Source organism: Brachypodium distachyon, chromosome 1, assembly GCF_000005505.3.
Source record: "Brachypodium distachyon strain Bd21 chromosome 1, Brachypodium_distachyon_v3.0, whole genome shotgun sequence".
NCBI classification, from domain to species: Eukaryota; Viridiplantae; Streptophyta; class Magnoliopsida; order Poales; family Poaceae; genus Brachypodium; species Brachypodium distachyon.
In genome coordinates this window covers 72836142-72856225 of record NC_016131.3, presented here as the reverse complement: position 1 = coordinate 72856225, position 20084 = coordinate 72836142, and the positions used below count along the sequence as shown (strand labels likewise).

At 52.1% G+C, this 20084-nt stretch overlaps 4 protein-coding genes and 1 non-coding gene across 5 annotated transcripts; 3 read left to right on the top strand and 2 right to left on the bottom strand.

The window, feature by feature from the left end:
• The first annotated feature begins 1226 nt into the window (after positions 1 to 1226).
• LOC100840053 lies at positions 1227 to 5388 on the top strand. The gene is made up of 3 exons (XM_003558805.4): positions 1227 to 1499; positions 1644 to 2108; positions 4780 to 5388. The coding sequence occupies exons 2-3, from the start codon at positions 1804 to 1806 to the stop codon at positions 4835 to 4837; spliced, it is 363 nt and encodes a 120-aa protein (XP_003558853.1). The 5' UTR covers positions 1227 to 1499; positions 1644 to 1803; the 3' UTR covers positions 4838 to 5388.
• A 593-nt stretch (positions 5389 to 5981) lies between these two features.
• Positions 5982 to 7789, top strand: LOC100839750 (eisosome protein SEG2). The gene is made up of 3 exons (XM_003558804.4): positions 5982 to 6298; positions 6421 to 7438; positions 7521 to 7789. The coding sequence occupies exons 1-3, from the start codon at positions 6114 to 6116 to the stop codon at positions 7530 to 7532; spliced, it is 1215 nt and encodes a 404-aa protein (XP_003558852.1). The 5' UTR covers positions 5982 to 6113; the 3' UTR covers positions 7533 to 7789.
• A 174-nt stretch (positions 7790 to 7963) lies between these two features.
• On the bottom strand, positions 7964 to 12109 carry LOC100824157. The gene is made up of 4 exons (XM_003562072.4): positions 10991 to 12109; positions 10005 to 10898; positions 9464 to 9925; positions 7964 to 9361 (listed from the first exon to the last, which is right to left on the bottom strand). Exons 1-4 carry the CDS (start codon positions 12071 to 12073, stop codon positions 8174 to 8176), a joined length of 3627 nt encoding a protein of 1208 aa, XP_003562120.2. The 5' UTR covers positions 12074 to 12109; the 3' UTR covers positions 7964 to 8173.
• LOC100839445 (protein NRT1/ PTR FAMILY 5.2) lies at positions 11945 to 17098 on the bottom strand. Its single transcript, XM_003558803.4, has 3 exons — positions 16645 to 17098; positions 16299 to 16516; positions 11945 to 13657 (listed from the first exon to the last, which is right to left on the bottom strand). The coding sequence occupies exons 1-3, from the start codon at positions 16781 to 16783 to the stop codon at positions 12215 to 12217; spliced, it is 1800 nt and encodes a 599-aa protein (XP_003558851.1). The 5' UTR covers positions 16784 to 17098; the 3' UTR covers positions 11945 to 12214.
• Positions 17099 to 18805: 1707 nt separating this feature from the next.
• TRNAG-GCC lies at positions 18806 to 18876 on the top strand. Its single transcript has one exon. It is a non-coding gene; the product is annotated as a tRNA-Gly (tRNA).
• Positions 18877 to 20084: the final 1208 nt, after the last annotated feature.

Sequence of the window (20084 nt, the reverse complement as noted above, 5' to 3'; positions counted from 1 at the left end):
ATTTTTATTGTTTTCGTCTGATTGTGGGTATCCGTGAACCGTGATGGACGTAAAATGGCCGGCTCACCTTGCATAAGTTTACACCAGAAGCCAAAGCTATCATGAGTTTCTTTTTTCCTTCAGAAAACAAGAATCTTCATTAAACAACCTCTAATAAAACACAAGAAAAATGTAATCAATGTCGTTGCCGAGCTTTCCGTCTTCTTCCACCAGCATGAGACGATGGCGTGTCGTCGTTACCCCTCTTCTATCGGAGCCAACTCGACATTGTTGATTGCAGACGGGAATCCATCAAACTTACGGTCCACGGTAACCAACTTCCCGAAGAAAAAGTCGCAGGCGGGGCAAGTTAAAGCCACTTATCTATATCCAACAACGAGGTACACCACTCGTTGGCCACATCCTCTCGCAAATGTATATAATCCGGGATTCATGTAAACACCCAAGGGAGTGTCGCCGGGACGAGGTTGAAATCCAAGAACAAAAAACCAATTTTGCGTCGCCACCACCTCAATCACGCAACCAAGGAAACCTAACCTCCAAACGACAGACTTCTACACTTTTTATCACGATGGATTTGACCTATCCGCAACGCAATAAAAGAGGATGACTGGATCAGAAACATTTGCCTGCTAGAAAACCTCTCGGAAATGCCCGTCATGATTGGTCCTTTGCTTCCAGCAACCGTAGCATACTCCTAAACAATCATCTGGATCCGGACGAAAACCGACCTTATCAGTCCTCATGAGCCTCGTCGCAAGATGATGGGATGAGTATCGCCGAGATGGAAGGAACGGAGCAAGAGAAACGTATTCGAAAGTTTGAAACCACCGTTGCCGCCACCGTTTTGCCGCCGAGAGCCAAAATCACACCTTGGACAAATCTAAGGCCTCCCTTACCTTTCAACAGCCGTCAAAAGCGAGGGAGACCGCCAGAAGTCCCCCATCGCAGGCTCGTACGATAGAGCGGAGTCTAAAACCAGCTAAGGTTGATGCAAATAAAGGATATTTAATTTTATTTTGACAAACAATTCCGCGGCAAACATATCTCCTGCACATTAATAAAGACCATGTACAATCCACTTTCTGTTGTCACCATCATTCCAGTTAAGACATGATTGCCACTATCACGAGCTTGATTGTAGCATGTCGCTCGACCTTATAATATCCAACAGTATAAAAATTTGTTCATACAAAAGGATATTCCTAAAAACAAAAACAAAAAGGAAAAATCTTAACAAGGGAGGGAGCAAACAGGGAGGTGGTTATTGGTTAGGGAGCAAAGGAACAAAGTTGGACGCGCGCGGGTTTGCCGTCACCACCGCTCGCCCCTATACCGGCTCGCCGGATTCGCCCTCCTCCCGATTCCAATCCAATCCAACTCCGGCATCCGAATCCCCTCCTCCTCCGTCGCTTTCGCCTTTGCCTTTGGAGCCCGAAGGCAACAACCCTCCTCCTCCTCTCGATCCCGAAATTCGCTTCGATTCTGCGCCAAATTCGGTTTGTCTCCTGTTATTCTTCTGCTTGTCGTTGCGCGAATGTTCGCCTGCCCTGTTTATCCGTAGATTCGGCTCGTTCGTTGGTTACGCCTAATTTTTTTTTCTTATCGAATTCCTTCTCGTTTTGATTTTTTTTGTTTATCAGTTGGGCATTTTGGAATTCCTCGGCCTCGAGATCCAATCCGGATTTTGCTGCGTAGCGTTCGAGCCCGAGGCGCGCCTCGAGCAACCAGCCGCACGAATCGAATCGATTCGGAGGAGGGGCCGTTGAACTCCGCAAGACGCGGAGTTGATGCCACTCGGCGATGGATCGCCGCAGCTTCAGGAGTAGTTCTTGCAACGGCGGCGGTAAGAACCCGGTCCCTGCCCCCTCACCGGCGGCGGCGGGGTCCCGGACGTCCGCGGTTCCGGCGGCGGCAGGGTCCAGGACGTCCGCGTCACCGGCGGCGGGGTCGAAGGAGGACGCCGGAGCCGGCGAGCGCAAGGCGCTGCTGCCACGGCATCTGCCAGGCGGCACGGCGCGCAAGGGCCAGAAGGGTCCCAAGCGGCGCGTGCAGTGGAAGGATAGCCACGGGAAGAAGCTCGCCGAGGTCTTGGAATTCCAGCCTAGGTAAAACAAACTCCCGCTTAACTTCCACGCATCATTTCATTGTTTGTGCTGCTGTAATTGTATCAGATTGATTGTTGTTGTACCGGCTAGCACAGTTCCTTTGATGACTATACGATGGAGCTCCATGAGTTCTGTGCAGTGTTTCCTTGTTTAGCTAAACCACAAAAATTAGCTTTGTAGGAGTTGTCTGAATAGGTAGACCACCTGCAAGGGCGTCTGTCGTCAAGCTGGAAAAGGGAAAATTATTGCCGCAACTATTGGGGGATGAGGTTCAGTTATCAATCGACATGTATTCTGGCAGTACACTACATTCGAACATGCGATCATGTGATCTGTTAGGAGTGTCACAATCAGCCAATATCAGCTAGGTGAACTGAATTAGTGGGCCTGAGGGCTTTTGGACATCTAATTCAAGTAACTGGGGTCAATGCTTCTGGTGAAATTCTCAGAGATAAAGTGGAGCTATAAATTCAGTTTAAGGTCTCGGTGAACCTGAGTAACTCTAGCATACAAACATTTTATAATATTGGTTTCTGCTGTCGTAAAGTTAAGAAGTGGCTTCACAAAATGCTTGCATAATGCCTTGAGCAACTAATCTGTAATTGTTCGTGTGTGCATCTGGGCATCCTTTTTGGATGTTGAGAATGGTCTTTATTGATGTATTATCAAGGATTGTAAATGATACTACAACTGAAAATGGAGTGGAAAATTCTGATCTCTAATCCTGAAGCCTGCTACATTTTCTAGTCCCTCAGTAGCAGTGTTAAGTGTCATTTAATCTCTAAGAAAAACATTGTATTGACGTAGTTTACTTTGGATATGCTCTTCTGCTATATTACAGGCGCAATAATATGTGCTGTTATATGGGAAGTAACTTATACATGCTTCTCAATTGGCACTTCAAATGTTGGTAATATAGCTTAATCTGTATCCCGTTTTAGTTCTGGACTTCCAGTCAAGCCATGATCAGTGGAATTTAATGATTCAGTCAAAATACATTTATAGATTATGCATGTGGAGGTGGAGAAGCACATGTTGCCGCTAATTAGCAGTAGATTATTGGAAACTTGTTTCCCCATTTTTCAACTAACAAATGTAGATCCAAAAAGTAATTTAGAGTTCAGACAATTAACAATGAATTCTATTATTTATATACAGTAAATTGGCCAGTTGAGTTATGGGCTAAACTGGTAGCCCAGCCCACTGGTAGGGTTCTCTAAGCCTGATAGCCTCTCTTCCACGTCAGGGATGAGCCCTGTCGCTGGGTGTTCAGGGTGAGTGCCTTATGCCCAGCGGCCCGGCCTTCAGGCTCTTATCCTGCCCAGATTACCATATTGTAAATAAAGGTTCATAACATAGAATGAGTTAATATTTAAAAATTGGTGACATTTTTTTTCTAGAGTAAAAGGCTCATAGGCCATAGCCCTCTTCCATTGCAAAGCATGAAGCAAAAGAGTGTCAAACTAATTGCTACCAACATCATTAATTCTCACATGTCATTAAAAATGATGACATGTATGCCTACCAATTAAACTTTGATTAACTTGCAGTACAGGATAGTCATGTGTTTCCTTTTATAGGATCCGTAGTTATATAAATTGTCCTAAGGCCTATGTCTGAGGAGAAATTTGCCTCTTCTGCACCAGAACAGGAAATGTTTAAATCTTCCATATCAGTTTTTAGGTACATATTTTGAGTCTGCAAGGTTTTAGTACTAGATTAGTTTTTTCTTGCACGCAAAGCTTTAGCTTGCAATGAAAAATGAAGAACTGGTGAGCAGAACTCCTTCCCAATCTGATTAGCTGCCCGTTGGGATTACACTATGATGGCATGACCTTCTGATCGCTTGTCTGTTTGGTAACTTACTGTACTACGAATCTGATGAAATGACTAGATTTTGGGAGGGGTTCACACAAAAAGAAGAGCAGATTTTGGGAGGTCAACCAACTATATTACTATACCGAGAAGCAGTTTTAAAGAGTAGCTCCAAAAATACATCTTGTGGGACCATCCTCAATGTGTGGACCTTGTCTCTAATTGCTGGATTGGGGTAACATCTACATTCAATCGATCAGGACTTAGATCACCAGCATCTGGTCCATGCAAAAACTGCGCATCTTATTACTGCCTACACAAGGCTGTTTCAGCAGTCCCAACGATTATTTCAACAACCTTGAAATTGCAGAGCTCAGAACTGTAATCTGATCACAGTTGAATAATCTGTGCTAAACCCTGTTACTCTGAGAGTAATTTAGGAAAACACCACATCTTTTTTGGATGCATGTTACAGTTATAGTTTGATAGGGGCCATGATGGCACCCTACATGTTTGTTTAACTGTTTAAGCAAACTCTAGGCTGTGGTCTTCTCAGGCACAGTTTTATGGGCCATGATGATTGGAGCAGCATTACACATTGGCCCAGGGAAACTTGTTGGCATATGCCTTTTTTATCTCAAGATATTCACTTCACTTGCCAACAATCTCTCATATGTCTTCTTCGTAGTTCTTCTAGATCAGCTTCCAGTTCCAAATTATTTTTTATTTGGAAATGAGCACTACCTTTTATACGCATTGTGAAATTACAGATATATAGTGAGTACTTTGTTTTATTAGCTTGCAAGAAACTGATTTCTTCCTCTAATTGTGAGGTTATTTTCTTAATACTTTGCAGTGATTCAAGTGACTCGGACGATGAATATTTGGATACTTGCATATGCACAGTCATGTAAATACCGCAGAGCTGAATCTCCGGTGCATCTTGCGCAGGTGGAGTCTATGAATGTTTAGCAAGAGCTGTATCTTTAATGTTACACGTTGGCCTGACAGTCATGTATAGAAAAAAGTTCACTCCAGCAGGCTCATGTTATCTCTTATAATGCAAGCAAGGGCATATATGCCAACCATCCCTGCGACTGAGGGGCCGGCGATGAGCACACATAACCTGTTGGAGAAATTGCCGCACAGCAGTTAGAAAGGGAAAAAGGACGCCAAGAAAGAAAGCCAGTATTTGGTTTATTTTTGGACCGCAAAGCAGACGGCACCCTTGCTTTTCTGACGAGTAACGTTATATAAGAAAAGCTAAATGCTCTTAGAATCAGACACCAATATTTCTTATTGCACGGCCAGAATTGTGATGGTTTTTGTTCAGTAGCATCTGCCTTTTGGCACGTTAACAGGCTGATATTCCTTTCTGATACTGTCATCACTTGTCGCAACACTATTATTCTTCACAGTAACTTGATGTCCAATGGATGCTCTAATTCCAAAGTGCAGTTTGTCATATCCTCGTGTCCTGTTAAACAGTTCGCTGTTTAGAGAGACCGTGCCTCTTCTTCTTTTTTTTTGAAGGAAGAGACCGTGCCTCTTTACGGTCAAAATAAACAGAGATACCGACTATATGCTGATTCACACTTCATCAGAGCTCCAGTAATTTACCATCTTGTTTTATACACTTTATGTACACAGTAATATCTAAATAATTGCACTAAAAGCACCACAAGTATTTAGAAACAGAGGGAGTACTTCTTTTCCTTGACCACTTTTTTTTTTGACCAAGATATCTAAATAATTACTACTTCCCAGTATGCGAGGGGTTGCCAATGTAGTGTCATCAGCTTTTTTTTTTCTTGTTTTGAGGAAATGCAGTGTCATCATCAGGCATCAGCTACAAGACTCGAATTGTCGGCCCATTCTGGAGCAATCTGAAGCCCATCATCTCCCACTCAAAAACAAAAGAGACCAGCGCCCTCGGATACCTCTTGGTCACGGGTCCCACAAGCCTCTTCCTGGCCGTCCATCCGCTCCGTCATCCAACGGTCATATTCCAGCCGGGTCAACACGACCGTTGCTACTCCCGGAACTCGCTCGGCTTGCCCTTTTCCCAACGGCCTCATCCAGGCTCCTCTGCTTCCTTCCCCAAATGCCGCCGCGCCTCCACTAGCTCTTCCTCTCTTCATTACTCCCCCCCTTCCCCGCTGCTTCCTGCTCTGCTCGCCTTCGCCGACCATGGGCTGCTTCCTTGGCTGCTTCGGGGGCGCCAAGGGCAAGAAGGAGCGCCGCCAGCGCAGGCGGAAGCGGTCCCCCGCGCAATCCCCGTCCGGGCGCGGCCGCCACTCGCCCAGGAGGGTCGATTTGGATGGGGAGGTCGTCTCCGCCGCCGCGCCGCTCCTCTCCACGCTCCTCGAGCTCAGGTTAGTGTGGTTCATGCAGTCTGTCTGATCGGGGCATGCCCGATTGCTGTTCCAGTGTTCCTCCTTTTGGGGATTTCGGATTTGAATCTTTTTTCGTGTGTGCGCGTGTTTGTTCAAATTAGGGATTCGACGGATGACATGTGCCTGGCCGTCGTGAAGAAGAAGGTGACGTTCGATCCGAACGTGACCGCCTACGAGGCGCCCGCGATCCCGGAGGGCGAGGAACAGGAGGAGGAGGACCAGGCCCATCCGGCGGCCGGCGGCGGGAGAGACGAGGAGCAGTGGATGCTGGGGCCAGAGTGCGCGAAATCCGAGGCTTTCCCGCTGAACCACAGGTACGGCAAGTGCGCTGCGGGGGACGACGACAGCGACTACGAGGAGGAGGACTACGACGACGAGGACGAGGACGAAGGGTATGAGGATGATGAGGAGGAAGACGTGGACGGGATCGACGAGTGCGCGATCGAGGATGACGAAGAAGAACATGGTGGGCTCCTCGGCATCGCGCGTGGCGAGGAGGAAGCATGCGAGTCGCTGTTCCTGCTCCCGGTGATCAAGACCAAGGAGAGCGCCGGCCAGCAAGCGGCCGGAGAACCGCCTTGCCAGACGCGCGAGCTTGGGAACCCCGTGCTCAACTCGGTGGAGAATTTCACCCAATGGAAGGAAGCCAAATCCAACACCTCCGCGGCCGCGTCGAAGAATTCGGAGAAGGAGAACATCGTCACGCTGGGGCAAGAGAACAGGTCGACGGACAAGCTCTCCGACCCGGCGATCCCGGCCAAGAAGAAAGAGTGGCTGCTGGCGGTGAGCTCTGACTACAGCCCCAGCACGCCAAGCAAGCAAGAGGTCTCGGTGGACGCCAGCCTCTCGACATGGCTGGGCTCCACGGGGACGCCGGAGAGCAACTCAGTCCGGTCTTACTCGCCGATCAGCCGAGAAGAACGGCCTATCCTTGGGGCCTTGACCGTGGAGGACATCAAGATTTCATCGGCCAACTCATCGCCGAGGAGGTCAAGGTCCCCAAGCCCGAGCCCTGACGACATGCCGATCCTCGGGACAGTAGGGGCTTACTGGAATTCCAGCGGCAGTGATTCGGTGACAAGAGGGGGTTTTATGAAGACCAGGAGCAGATTTGGGCAGGTGAGCTTTTGCTCCGGCGAGTTAACTGCTTTGATGCATATCCGAACTTCAAAATTATGTTCTTATCGTATTCCTTTTGCAGAATTTCGCATGATGAAATGCTGAATCGCTGCTGAATATGTCTTCCAACTGGAAGATAGGAAAAGGCAGGTCTCCTTGATGCTTAAGAAGATACAGAGTTTCTGAGATTGTGAAGCCAGTGAAGTTCCTTCAGAGAACATCATATTCTTTGTGTGAGTGTGTGTCTGTGTGTTGTAAACATTGTCATTCTATAGCATGGTGATTCTTTGATGGCATTGTCGATATGATGTATTCTTTTGTCGATATGATGATTTACTGCATTTCTCTGAATCGTGTCTGTCTGCTTCCCCTTTCTGAATTTTTCTTACCTGACGAAAATTTGGGCAAGCTTACAAGTTACAACAGCGAAACGTGAAGAACAAACACTACTTACATCTATTGTTTCTGTTGTTAAGTTTTATGAACCTATTTTTCTACTCTGACACAGTGCCATAACACCTGCAATGCTACAGAAACTGCATAAATTTCAGATATGGCTTCCAAAACTTCCTCTGCAAAGAACAACTATATACAGTACAACTTTTGCAAACAATTGTTCCGATTATTTGTTTTGAAGATATAATCCACACCTCCCATGTTAATTAATCTTGCAAGTTAAGAGTCTGCAACACACACATACACCCTGGCTGCAACAAACGCAAGCCTAACCGACCGTCACCTCCGCTTGGGAAGCTGGAACGCGCGCTTCAAGAAGTGGCTGGCGACCTCGTCGTCGCGGTGGCAGAGCACGCGGAGGATCGTGTCCGGGTCCGTCCGGCTCCACCGCCTGGTTGTCGGCGGCATCGGCAGCCTCTGCGCGGAGCTCATCCGCGGTGACCCGCACGTCGTCGCGATGCTTAGCTCCTCCACGAGTTGCTCCGCCGTCTGCCCCATGAGCGCGACGACACCCTCTGCCACCTCCGCCTCGCTGTCGACCACGTCCTCCGTCACCAGGCCCTCGCCGCGTGTGCAGAAGGCGCGCTTCAGGCTCCGTAGGTCCTCCTCGATCATGGCGTGGTCCTCCTTGCTGAAGCTCCTGTGGTTGCCGCCGGCGAGCAGGACTGTTAGGAACGCCTGGAACGAAGCCTTCATCACCTCCCGCACGGCCACGGGCTGCGCGCGGTCAACAAGGAGGGAGAGTAGCAAAGAAAGGTTCTGCTTCAGCGTGCGGAGCGCCGGGCGGACGCGCGCATCGGCGACGCTGCCGGCGTAAAGCCCGTCGTAGAAGGAGTGGTGCGAGTCGAAGAAGATGAGGCGGTACGCGGCGACCTCGGCGACGTGGCCGATGGCTGAGTGGGCCGACGCACGGGCTTGGTCGAAGTGGCACGGTGGTGCTGCGAGGCGGCGGTTGGCTGATGGCGAGCCGCACCTGGCGCCGGCGCCGGAGGAGGAGGAGGAGGAGAAGAAGGAGAGCGACTTGTCCAGCGCCTGGATGTGGCTGAGCATGAAGTGCAGCGTATTGAGCCGGACGTAGAGGCGTTGCGTGCCGCGGCTGGTGGACGGCCGAGGGTTGTGCCCGGCGCCGGCCGGCGCACCGTAGGGCATGCAGGCACGCGGGCTCGACGGGGGCACCCGGCACGGCGTCACCGCCGCCTTTTTCCACAACCTCTTGATCGTCGAGTCCTGGTTGCACCTCGTGAGTGCCGGCAGCGACGGGAGGTAGCTCTGCTTGTTGCCGCAGGACGCGAGGAAGGAGATGTACTCCTGGAAGATGGAGCCGAGGCCGCCGGCGAGGTCCCGGACCATGTCGTCTCTCGCGCTCACGTGGATCCCAAAGAACTCATCCATCGTGGCCTTGGCCATCTTCATCAGCTCCACCGCCGATTGCGCGTACGGCTCCGTCTTGGACCTCGGCATCCAGCTCTACAACAACAATGTATACATGGCATGAGTCCATGACAGGCTTGGTGTCAGACATTTTGGGAACTGAAACTGGATTCTGAACATGCAAGCAAGCAAATTCACCTCGGTGTCTTTGGCTCGGAGAAGGCCCTCATTGGCAACACGGAGCCGCTCCTCGATCCACGCCCTCAGGAAGCCCACGAGGACGGAGTCCACGTCGTAGGGCACAACCTCCCGCACCACCGACTTGCCGCCGTCGTCGCTGTCGGCCACGTCCTCCACCACCGTCTGCACCAGGGCCTTCTCGAGCCTACCGGCCGCGTGCATCACGTGCACCAGCTCGCTGGTCAGGGATGCCGCCTTGACCAGGTACTGCTTCAGCACGACGCCGAAGCAGCCGTGCAGGGTCACCGCGGCGGTCGCGGCCGGGAACGGGTGCCACCGCCTCAGCGCCCGGCTGAAGCCCTCGCGCTCCGACAGCGCCAGTTGCTCCGTGTCCTTGGCCAGCCGCGTCAGGATCTCGCTGGTGTCGTCGTCGCGGTCGGTGATCACGCCGTCCTCCTGCCCAAGCCCGTTCTCGAGCATCTGCACACGTGTTCCTGATCAGATCAGGTCATCTCTTTGCAAACATGGCCGATGTCAAACACTTGTCAATTTCACTGACCTTGGTGAAGGCGCTTCTCATGGAGCAACGAATGTAGTAATCGACGCGGTTGGCGGCGAAGCAACCTACACCGTGGGTGTTGGTAGCACTGATGCCCATACCAGGCACACTTTGAGCGATGATCTTCCCAGCAGCGAGCGCCAGAGACATAGCACACTCCATGGCGGCGATGCTGTTGCCGCCGCCGCAGATGCCCTTCCCGTACATCTCATGGTAGTCGAGCAGGCGCTTCTCGGACCACTCAAGTATCGCTGCAACAGAGCTAGATAACACACGTGCGTACACCGGATCACGGCTCTCCTGCTTGGCGTCGGCAGCCACCTCCGTGAGCATGGCGAGCGCCGCACCGGCAAGGTCCGGCTCGACTTGCCCGGTGGCAACGTACTGCTGGAACAAGACCCAAGCGAAGCACACGTTGTGCAACATCCTGTTGATGCCGAGCGTCGCCCACGTCCGCGTCATGAGCTCCAGGAGCTCGTCCACTTCGTCGAGCACCACAGTCTCGTCCCTGAGGTCGAAGACGGCCTGGAGGAGGGAGACGTAGAGGAGCACGTTGAGCGGGTACCCGTCGGCCCAGTGGCAGGCCTCCCCTGCGGGAGCGGACCGCCACGCCAGGGCCAGCACGGCATCGCAGAGCGCGCGCATGGCGTCCGAAGCCTTGCCGGTGTCGATGGCGCGGGCCTCGGCGGACTGCATGACCTCACGGAACTTGAGCACGGCGCCGTTGCTGGCGCGGTCGAGCGGGACGGAGGGGTGGAGGATGAGGCCGGCCTCGAGGAGCTTGATCTGGCGGCGCTGCCACTGGTGGTGCTCGCCGCTGTCGGCGAAGTCGGCCAGCTTCAGCTGCCGGAGAAGCTCCAGCGGCAGGACGATCGTCTCCGCTCTTTTCCCAACCTGCATTGCATTCCAATGCATATGCAGGCTGATCATTCAAAAAGATCTGTTAACTGTTAATTACCTCAAACAGCATGCGTGCATGGACGAACCTGGCCGACGAGGGTGCGCATGAGGGTCTTGCGGAGGCGGGCGTCACCGTGCTCGGTGACGCGCATCTGCTGCCGCATGATCTCGGCGGAGGTCATGGGCCGCCTGGCCCTGGGGGATCCAGGAACGGACGACGGGTGCTGGTGGCCATTCACAGCTCGCATGGCGCGGCCGGGGGAGCCCGGAGCCGAGGACGACGAAGCGTTGACGACGCCGCTCCGCAAGGCGGTGGACGGCTGCGAGGACCGGCGCGCCTTGAGCCCGAGCGCGCGCTTCACCCTGCTGTTGACGACGTTCATCCCGGTGCTGCCCCTGGGCCCGCCGACCGTCGGCGACACGTCCCCGCCGCCTCCCTCGGGGAAGTACGCGAGCGCGCCGCCGCCCTTGGCGCCTCCGGCGCGGCAGGACATGAAGAAGACCTCGTAGGCGGCCTCGCGGACGTCGGCGCGGGCGAGGCCGTCGAGGGGGCCTCCGAAGGGGCAGGCGACGGCGGTGTCGGCGGGGACTGCGAGGCTGTGGTGGACGGCGGCGTCGTTGCCGGTGGAGTCGGTGGACGGGGAGCGCGCGAAGGAGGAGGAGGCGGAGCGGGAGCGGTAGTGGTGCTGCAGGAGGAGGCGCGGGCCCCCCATGGCCATGGGTTCGGTGCAGTGCTTGTCTTCTCCCTCCGTCGCGGCCGAGTCGATCGGGGGTCTCGAGCTCGGCCCGAGGGAGAGGTGGGGGAGACGCCACAAAGGGAGAGAGAGAGGATCGGATCGCCTGCCTGCGTGGGGGCAGGAACGAATGCCCGGGGGCCATTCCCCCCGAAACCGGCGCCTGTTCACGGCTATTCTTGGCCTGCGTTTCGAGCCCTTTGACAGCGGCCATGACCAGCTGAACGAACGTACGGCGCCCGTGCTGCCTCCTGCTAATTGCTTGTTTTGCTGCCGCTCAAGTGAATCTGTAGTAACCTCAAAGGCTACGAGTAGAATACTGCTGCGATTCGAAGACACGATCTGATCGAATTTTACAGAACATGGAGACAGAAGAATCCTATGGCTGACTTTACATATTAGCGGGAGTTTCCCTTCTTGTATGAGCAGATACATACTACTAGCGGGAAAGAAAAAGTTTGTACATTTTCCTTCAAAACCGCGTGTGTACCTGCAGACTTACATACTGCTGTACCGTACGTTCCAAGAGCTCGGACAAGCTTCATAGCTGCAATATCTGCAGAGTTTTAATTCAGCTCAGGCCATTGGCTCCGAGTGGATCTTGGCAGCCTCGAGCTGCACCTGCGCGTGGTCCATGGCGACGACGTCGATCGTCTCCGTCGACTCGGCCCTGTACTTGTACCTGACGGCAAGCACAGCGAACACCCCGTAGTTGGCGACGGCGAGCAGGGTCAGAAACGCATAGTAGTAATCCAGGTGCGAGGCGTTGAGGTTGTTGGTGACCCAAGGGCTCCCCCTCTCCTTGGTGACATGGGTCACGGCGGACAGGACGAAGCTGCTGAGGATGTTGCCGACGCCGTATGCCGTGAGCGACAGCGCCGTGCCGAGGCTCTTCATGCTCTCGGGCGCCTGGTCGTAGAAGAACTCGATCTTGCCCACCACCAGGAACGCGTCCGCCAGCCCCATCAGCACGAACTGCGGCAGCAGCATGAAGATGGTCAGCGGCAGCGGGTCGGCCGTCTCGTCCAGCCCGTGGCCTCGCGCGTAAGCCAGACGCCGGTTCTCGATCACGGACGCCGTCGCCATTGTCACCACCTGGATCAGCAGCCCCGTGCCCATCCGCTTCAGCATCGTGATCCCACGCGGGTTCCCCGTGTACCTCCGCGCGAAGCTCACGAAGCATCTGTCGTAGACCACCACGGCGATCAGCATTGTGAGAGTCACGAAGGCCCCGAGGCTGGCCGGCGGGATCTGGAACGAGCTCCCGGGCGCCATATGCCGGTCCAGCGTCGTGCCCTGCTTCACGAACAGGGTGTTCGTCTGCGCGATCAGCGTGCACGGCACGAACATTGCCGCCAGTAAAGGGAGCAGCTTCACCATCTGCTTCGTCTCCTCCACCTCCGTCACCGTGCACAGCCTCCAGTCCACGGCGTCCTTCACGGCGGCCTTGTTGAGGAACTTCATGGAGCTCGTGGAATCCATCCTGTACTTGCGCTTCTTGGTGTAGTGCGCGTCGAGGTCGAGCTCGTGGAGCTCCTTGGCGTCGGCGGGGACCTGGGCGCGCCATTTACTCAATGCCGCGGCGATCACCTTCCCCATGCGAGAGAACGCGCTGCCCTGCGGCACCCGGTGCCTGTAGACGGGTGTCCCCGCGAGGAAGATGCAGATGGAGAGCACGAGGCCGAGCGTGGGGATGCCGTAGCCGACGGCCCAGCTGACGTTGTCCTGGAGGTAGACGAGCACCGTGGTGGAGAAGAGGATGCCCAAGAAGATGGTGAACATCCACCAGTTGAAGAAGGAGAGCTTGTGGGACTTCTCCCTCGGGTCGAACTCGTCGAACTGGTCGGCGCCGATGGTGGAGATGTTGGGCTTGGTGCCGCCGTTGCCCAGCGCGATGATGTACAGCCCGCCGAAGTAGATGCCGAGCTGGAGTGTGGTGGCGCGCGGGCAAACCTTGCCCGCGCACTCCGCCGGCTGAAGCTTGTGCACCGTCACCGACAGCGTCAGCAGCACCATCCCCTGCAGCGCAGCAATGTTGTTCAACGTCATTTCTCAAGCTCATTTCGGGGGTGTTTGAGCAACACTTGCAGAGTGAAACGGCAATAATTTTGAGCAATAATTTTTCAGAGTAAAATGGGACCGTGTTAAGGAATTCAGTCAGATGGAGTACTAACTCGGATGCAGTTGTTTGTGATTTTAGACGATCATCACTTCAAAGTTTATGGTGATTAATTAGCACAACTGTGTCTGTAGTCTGTAGGACAGGTACATGACCGCTTTATTTGGTGTCTGTAGGTTGGCTGTTTCTTTTTCTTTCTTTTTCTTTTTTTGCGCTGGACTTTATGTGTTTTTGCTTAACGATGATCTCTCTGACTGTAGCTTGTAAGCTGTAAGTGTAAGCGTGTAACTGCTAGCACCTGATGACTGGTAAGTATCCAGGTCAAAGAAATCTTGGACGTATTAGATGACAAGATTGTGCAATAGAATATTTTTCTTTCTTTCTGTTCAGACGGTGGAAGGACCATTCTCCCGTCCACTGAATCTTGCGAAGCTGTTCTTGTCTGCAATGGACCAATGGTGTCCATCTATTTTTGCATCCATTTTGGCCCATGCCGCCTGTCTAGGTGCGTAAATTTCCAAATGATCGTGATGATTGATGGCTAAGATGCAAAGGACATACAAGACGTGACAATTTTCCGTCCTTTTCCGAACAAAATACTCCATCCATTTAAAATTTGTTATTCTTTATATAGCTTTTTCTCTGATCACTAGTAATTAATCAGAAACGACTTAAATCTGTTGGTCTTTAAATAGTTAACAATCAAACTTTTTATCTCTAAAAATTAGGAGCGATGATCTGTTTCCTTTTATATGAGCATGTATCTTTTTTTTTCAAAAAAGGTAAGGAAATCGGTGCCCACGGAAAAAATGTTAGAGAATTTCATCTCTCTTGTCCTCGACACCAACTAACTATGCATGCATCTTTTATAAATATGAGTAATATGATTTAAATTTTGGTAGCACCAATCCTCCTCATGAAAAAAGAGAGGAAAAACCTAGTGTAGTATGAGTCAATCCTAGGGTTCGAACCAGGGTGGTTAGGCTGCCAGAGGAAAAATCATGTAGTATATTTTTTTTCTAGACAAACAATTTTAATGCTACCATAATATTTGGTGAAACGAAAGAGTGATTAATTAGAAACAACTAAGATTAGTCAATACAAATGCAAATAGTATCATTACATTTGTCCTAAAAAATTGTTTCCCCTTTTCTAATATTATTACCTGCTTCCATATCTTAGTTAGTTAGTACAGTGCTGCGTCATTTTCTTCATTTATTTACCCTTTTTTTGCAGGTAATTTATTTATGGACCTTTTAGATACTCATTGTTATTCACAAAATTTCTCAAGTGACGGCTTTGGAAAATTGGAAGCGTGCGTGACGGGGCTATTCTTAGAAGTTAAAAAGTTACCGATCTCAACTCCTGTATGTGAATGTCGCTCTCCAGAAATACAAATATCCTGAGAACAAACTACGGATTCAACGCACGATATCCCCAATTTTGTCTCGCGAGATGAAGCTATACACTCTTTGTCGCACCGGTGGATCCCGAAGGAACGGTCGGCATCGCAAGCCACCAAGTGGGCAAACAACACACGACTTTCACGGTATCCACCAGTCGTAACCGCCCAAAAAATTTCTTGGATCGACGAGAAAAACAATATTGCACGATGGGTACGTGCGCTGCGTTCAAACTGATGTTTACATGCCATTGAATTCCATGACGGAGTTGGGGATGGATCATGGCGAGCGTATGGATCAAAATGATTTGGCCAGTTAATCAACGCTATTGACTAGTCAAAATCAACAGTGCTCCAAAAGCAGATATGACTATATCTATATGTACTCCTAGGCAGCTAAGATCCTAGGTCCACTCGACGAGTCAAAATTCCACAGCTCGAGTGACTGGAGATATATATGGCTTCGGTGGTGCCTAGTCCACTCTATAGAGTCATCAAATACGACCCACACGTCAAAATCGCTACCGATCAATGCTCATGATCACCGAGAACGAACGTATCTACGAGGTCGTCCGTAGACCGTATCCAAGCTTCTTTACGGTTACGGCGCCGTAAGTCGTTAATTCTCAGCGCAAAAAAAAAGTAAGTCGTTAATTCCAGCGAAGCGCTAGCTCAATCATCGATCCGCAATAATCTAGAGCTATAGCTGACGATTGATCGAGACCTTCTGCTGGATGTCCCTATGCTTGGGACAAACTCGTACTTACTTCTTGGAGTTAACATATGTGTAGCTTTAATTGGGGTCGGTCTGATCTATATATGCTCGGAATAATCTGAACTCGTCCGTACTAGGAAAATAAAACGGATCGATCGCACCATTCCTTCATCTATCTGCACGCACGTTCTAGTCCTATGTTTAGCACTAATTGATGTCTTTTAGCTCGCCTCTAAACTTTTGTGACAAGAAAGGTAAGTAGTACTACTTCTCGTGCTTTACTATGATATAGACAAGTCGAGTTAAACTCTCAAAGACTCCGCCGTACTAGCTGGCTTGCTAAGTTAAGGAAAGAGTGAGATTTACTATATATGCTCGATACTTAGCATGTTAATTAGCTGGCTGGTAATGATAAATTACTTACGATGAAGTAAATGACGGAGCCGACGACGAAGGTCCAGTAGCGGCCGAGGTAGGCGTCGGCGACGTAGGCGCCGAGCAAGGGCGTGAGGAAGACGGTGCCGGACCAGTTGGTGACGTTGTTGGACGCCTCCACCGTGCCCTGGTGGAGCTTCTCCGTCAGGTAGATCACCAGGTTCGCCGCGATCCCATAGTAGGCCATCCTCTCGAACAGCTCGTACACTGCGCACAGACAGACAGACAGACAGAGCGCCGTCCATTCGTGGATTAACAGATCGAACAACACAAGCAACCATAGTTCATGCATCCATGGGCGATATGGAGAGTCCAACAGAGGATTAATTACTTACCTACGATGAAGGAGCAGGCGGTCCAGCCGCCCCTCTTGGACCGGAGCACGGGGTTGCCCCGGAGATCCACGGACCCGTCCTGCGCGTACTCCGCGGCGCCGGCGCCGCTCTCCATGGCCAAGCTCTCGGCCACCGCCATTGCTGCAGCCACCTACTACTGCCTTTTGCCGATGCTCGCTTCTTTCGTTAGTCTTTACTCGCTCTGGTACGGACTGCAGGCAAAGCGGAGGCGTGCGAGTGAGTATATGTCTATCTCGCTCGGCTCGCGCGGTCTTGCCTACCTATAGCTCTCGTCTTAACCCTTCAGCCGAGCAGAGCTGGGCTAACGAGCTGCCTGCCTGCTGGTGTGCAAGGCTACGGCTCCCTAGTGATATGATATACGACGGGACCTGCATTTATAGAGGCAGTACTAGCACAGTGCCCTGTTAACGTTACAACGTACGTGCTGCCCCCTGCCACGGACCACGGCAGCAGCATCGATCGTTTACTGATATGCCCTCGATCGATCGACAAGTTCCACGGGGAACCGGCGGGCGGCACGGCCTTGTCAGCTTGACGGTGTGACCAATGCGTCCGATTAAGCAGCCACTGTACTGGCCAAGCGACAGCGAAAGTACCCCCGCGAGAAGAAATCGATGTTCTCTCCTTGATGTGAGCTGAGCCACAAGCCCGTCCTCCCGCGCGCGAACTTTTCTTGGCCGAGACCTGAGAGCACGCGTGGCGGGGACGGGCCACGGTTTTATCTCCCCGGCCGTTTCCCTGCCGACGGAGACCGGCCGCATATTAGTGTGCGTGGCGGCGGCGTGTACACGGGTGGTCGGTTGACTCTCAAGTCTCAAGTCTCAAGTCCTGAAGAGAGACTGAGCGCCCTGATCCCGATCGTCGGCGTCGTCGCCAATATGCCCACGGAAACCTGCGATGCCGATGCCGATGCCGCCACCGGTGGGTTTGGGCACTTGCGGGCACACGACAACGCCTATCACGCATGCAAGTTTGACCGGGGCAAAGATGCGGGCGGCGCGTCCGGCCGGGTGCTGGGCTGCTGGCGGCGTGGCTTAGCGATCAGCATGACTTGCCATTTGCCACCCAGGGTTGATTTGATCTTCTCTAACCAAACAAATCATGTGGTCTTCCCTGTCTCAGCATATTTGATGTTTGTACGATCCACTGGATTCCCCAAAAGTCCTAAACTAGTTTCCCTTAATCGATCCACTGATCAGGCATCGCTGTAGCTATTATATCGAAGCTGGAGTAGTACTACGATATGTTTTGGAAATGTTCACAGCGATGCCGTATCCTTAAGAGTCCTATATAAAACCTGGAAACAAAGAAGACGGCGTCGTTTACTTATCGTTCGCCACGTTCTGCATGCAGCTCTATACTATAGCTACCCTGTCCTTCTCAGAAATCAAGCCAATCAGATAAAATGGGACAATCAAACAAAACTAGTAGCATGATTGCCAACCCAGGGCTGGCTGGTTCAGCTGGGGCGATCGACTAATCGAAACGCAACTGTCTGAAGATGCGGAACCAGCGTCAGCCTAATCAGTCGCCAGGACAGAAACACCGAAGCTCTCCTGCCTGCCTTACTTTATCATAAACAGCATCGGCAGTGGCCACACTCCACACGGATCGCGCCAAAACTGTAACAGACTACAGCTCCTCCGGATCTTGACCTGTGCAGCGAGCTCGCGGTCTAGATGTGCTAGGCTCCAATCGCCTCTTTACTTCCCTTGCTCTGCTGTCTGCGGCTCTGCGCGCACTACTGCTCAATGTCTGCATCACGTGCTGCTGCGTACGTTCGTGAGCTGGGGGGAAGGAGGAAGAGGACGGCGACCGCAGGAAAGGGAGAACGCTGCTCGACGTACGTCTTGCGCCCGCGCACGTCAGCGCTACCTGCACGGGAAGCTACGGGATATGGATATGGTTTATGGTTTTATCTTGGGTGTATATGCATACATGCATCTCCATATCTTGCTGTTCTTTGCAGACACGTGTTGTTGGGAGCGGGACGCAGGAGAAGATTTGGCAACGAGAAGGCTGAGCATTGTTTGAGATTGCAGTTGCACACTTGCTACGCTTTGCTAGCCTGCGTACCTCGATCGAGTAGGCATCCAGTTGAACTGATTAGTAAGGTATCATAGAATGCTAAGACATACAAGCACCAGTGGTCTAGTGGTAGAATAGTACCCTGCCACGGTACAGACCCGGGTTCGATTCCCGGCTGGTGCAACTTTTTGCTTGTCACTCAGTGGTAGCTCTTACGAATGTTTGCTGGTTTCGGCTTCAAAGCCCACATGAATCTGGTCTCCACCTACCAAAAATTCGGGCTGGTTCCAAGCTGCCGGACCAGCTACCAAGTATTTTAGCCCGTATGAAGAAACCGCTAGTCGTCTCGGTAGGTGGGCTGACACCAATTAATGTAACGGCAAGGCCCATCAGTGTCGATAGATCGGGTAAAGTCCAATTTCCTGGGCCGCTAAAGAAAACTATTTTCTGTTCTATTTACCTCTGTACAACTGCAGACCAGACAAATGACTCCTTAGCCCAATAACGCAAATGCTATTGTTTGAAAGTTGCTTAGAAGATTTCTCTCGCCTTGTCGAAAGGACAGCCGAGAGCCTAATTTACGGTTGCGTTTGGCAATAATCCAAATTTTTCAAACAGTTTATGCCTGTTTTGTTAACCAATATTTTTACGGTTTTCATGTACGGGAAATCTATTTTCCAGCCGGCTGGAAAATTGTGTTACCCACGGACGCGCTTCACAACGACCGATCCGCAACGGACGAGCAACCTCTTTCCTGTATCTTTTTGCCTTCATCTCCATCTCTCCAGAATCTCGCTCGCGAGTTTCTTCCTCTCCCCCGTCTCTACCGCCACCGTCCCCACGTCTCCTCTCACCTCAACCTCCCCAGCCGCCATGGCGAAGAGAGGCGCGGTAATCACCAGCCGCTGGTCCTGAACATCCTCTTCTTCACCTTCTCCGACGCATGCAGCTGCCACCGGGACGGTTTCCTGCCCTAGGCCTGGCTGCGGCGACGGCGGCGGTGGATGAGGCGGCAGGCGAAGAGAAGGCTGCGATGGCTCAGGCGGCAGATCGGGCAAACGAGGCAGAGGAGGTCAGTGCCCGATCGACGCGCTGAATCTGGTGGTGTGCGCGGGCGTGCTGAAAGAGGGTGATAAAGCAAGAGATGGGGACACTGCCCAAGAAGCCGTGTTGCACGCTCATCCAGGCCCTGGTGGACCTGGAGGCCGTCGTGTGCCTCTGCACAGCGCTGCGCGCAAACATGCTGGGCATCAACCTCAGCGTGGCCCCGTCGACCTCTCTCTCTCTCCTTGTCAACTGTTGCGGCAAGAGTGTCCCCCGTAGGTTTCTAGTTCCCGCGATCATCGATCATCCAGTCTTTCCTTAAAGATCGATCGGTGACTCGCCATACA

Coding starts and splice junctions, on each gene's coding strand:
- LOC100839445 (XM_003558803.4), bottom strand. CDS start 16,783: ATGGCGGTGGCCGAGAGCTTGGCCATGGAGAGCGGCGCCGGCGCCGCG. Junction 16,517..16,644: donor CGCCTGCTCCTTCATCGTAG/GTAAGTAATTAA, acceptor GTCTGTGCGCAG/TGTACGAGCTGTTCGAGAGG. Junction 13,658..16,298: donor GCTCCGTCATTTACTTCATC/GTAAGTAATTTA, acceptor GCTGCGCTGCAG/GGGATGGTGCTGCTGACGCT.
- LOC100840053 (XM_003558805.4), top strand. CDS start 1,804: ATGGATCGCCGCAGCTTCAGGAGTAGTTCTTGCAACGGCGGCGGTAAG. Junction 2,109..4,779: donor GTCTTGGAATTCCAGCCTAG/GTAAAACAAACT, acceptor AATACTTTGCAG/TGATTCAAGTGACTCGGACG.
- LOC100839750 (XM_003558804.4), top strand. CDS start 6,114: ATGGGCTGCTTCCTTGGCTGCTTCGGGGGCGCCAAGGGCAAGAAGGAG. Junction 6,299..6,420: donor TCCACGCTCCTCGAGCTCAG/GTTAGTGTGGTT, acceptor TGTTCAAATTAG/GGATTCGACGGATGACATGT.
- LOC100824157 (XM_003562072.4), bottom strand. CDS start 12,073: ATGTATCTGCTCATACAAGAAGGGAAACTCCCGCTAATATGTAAAGTC. Junction 10,899..10,990: donor TGCGCACCCTCGTCGGCCAG/GTTCGTCCATGC, acceptor AATGCAATGCAG/GTTGGGAAAAGAGCGGAGAC. Junction 9,362..9,463: donor TCCGAGCCAAAGACACCGAG/GTGAATTTGCTT, acceptor TTGTTGTTGTAG/AGCTGGATGCCGAGGTCCAA.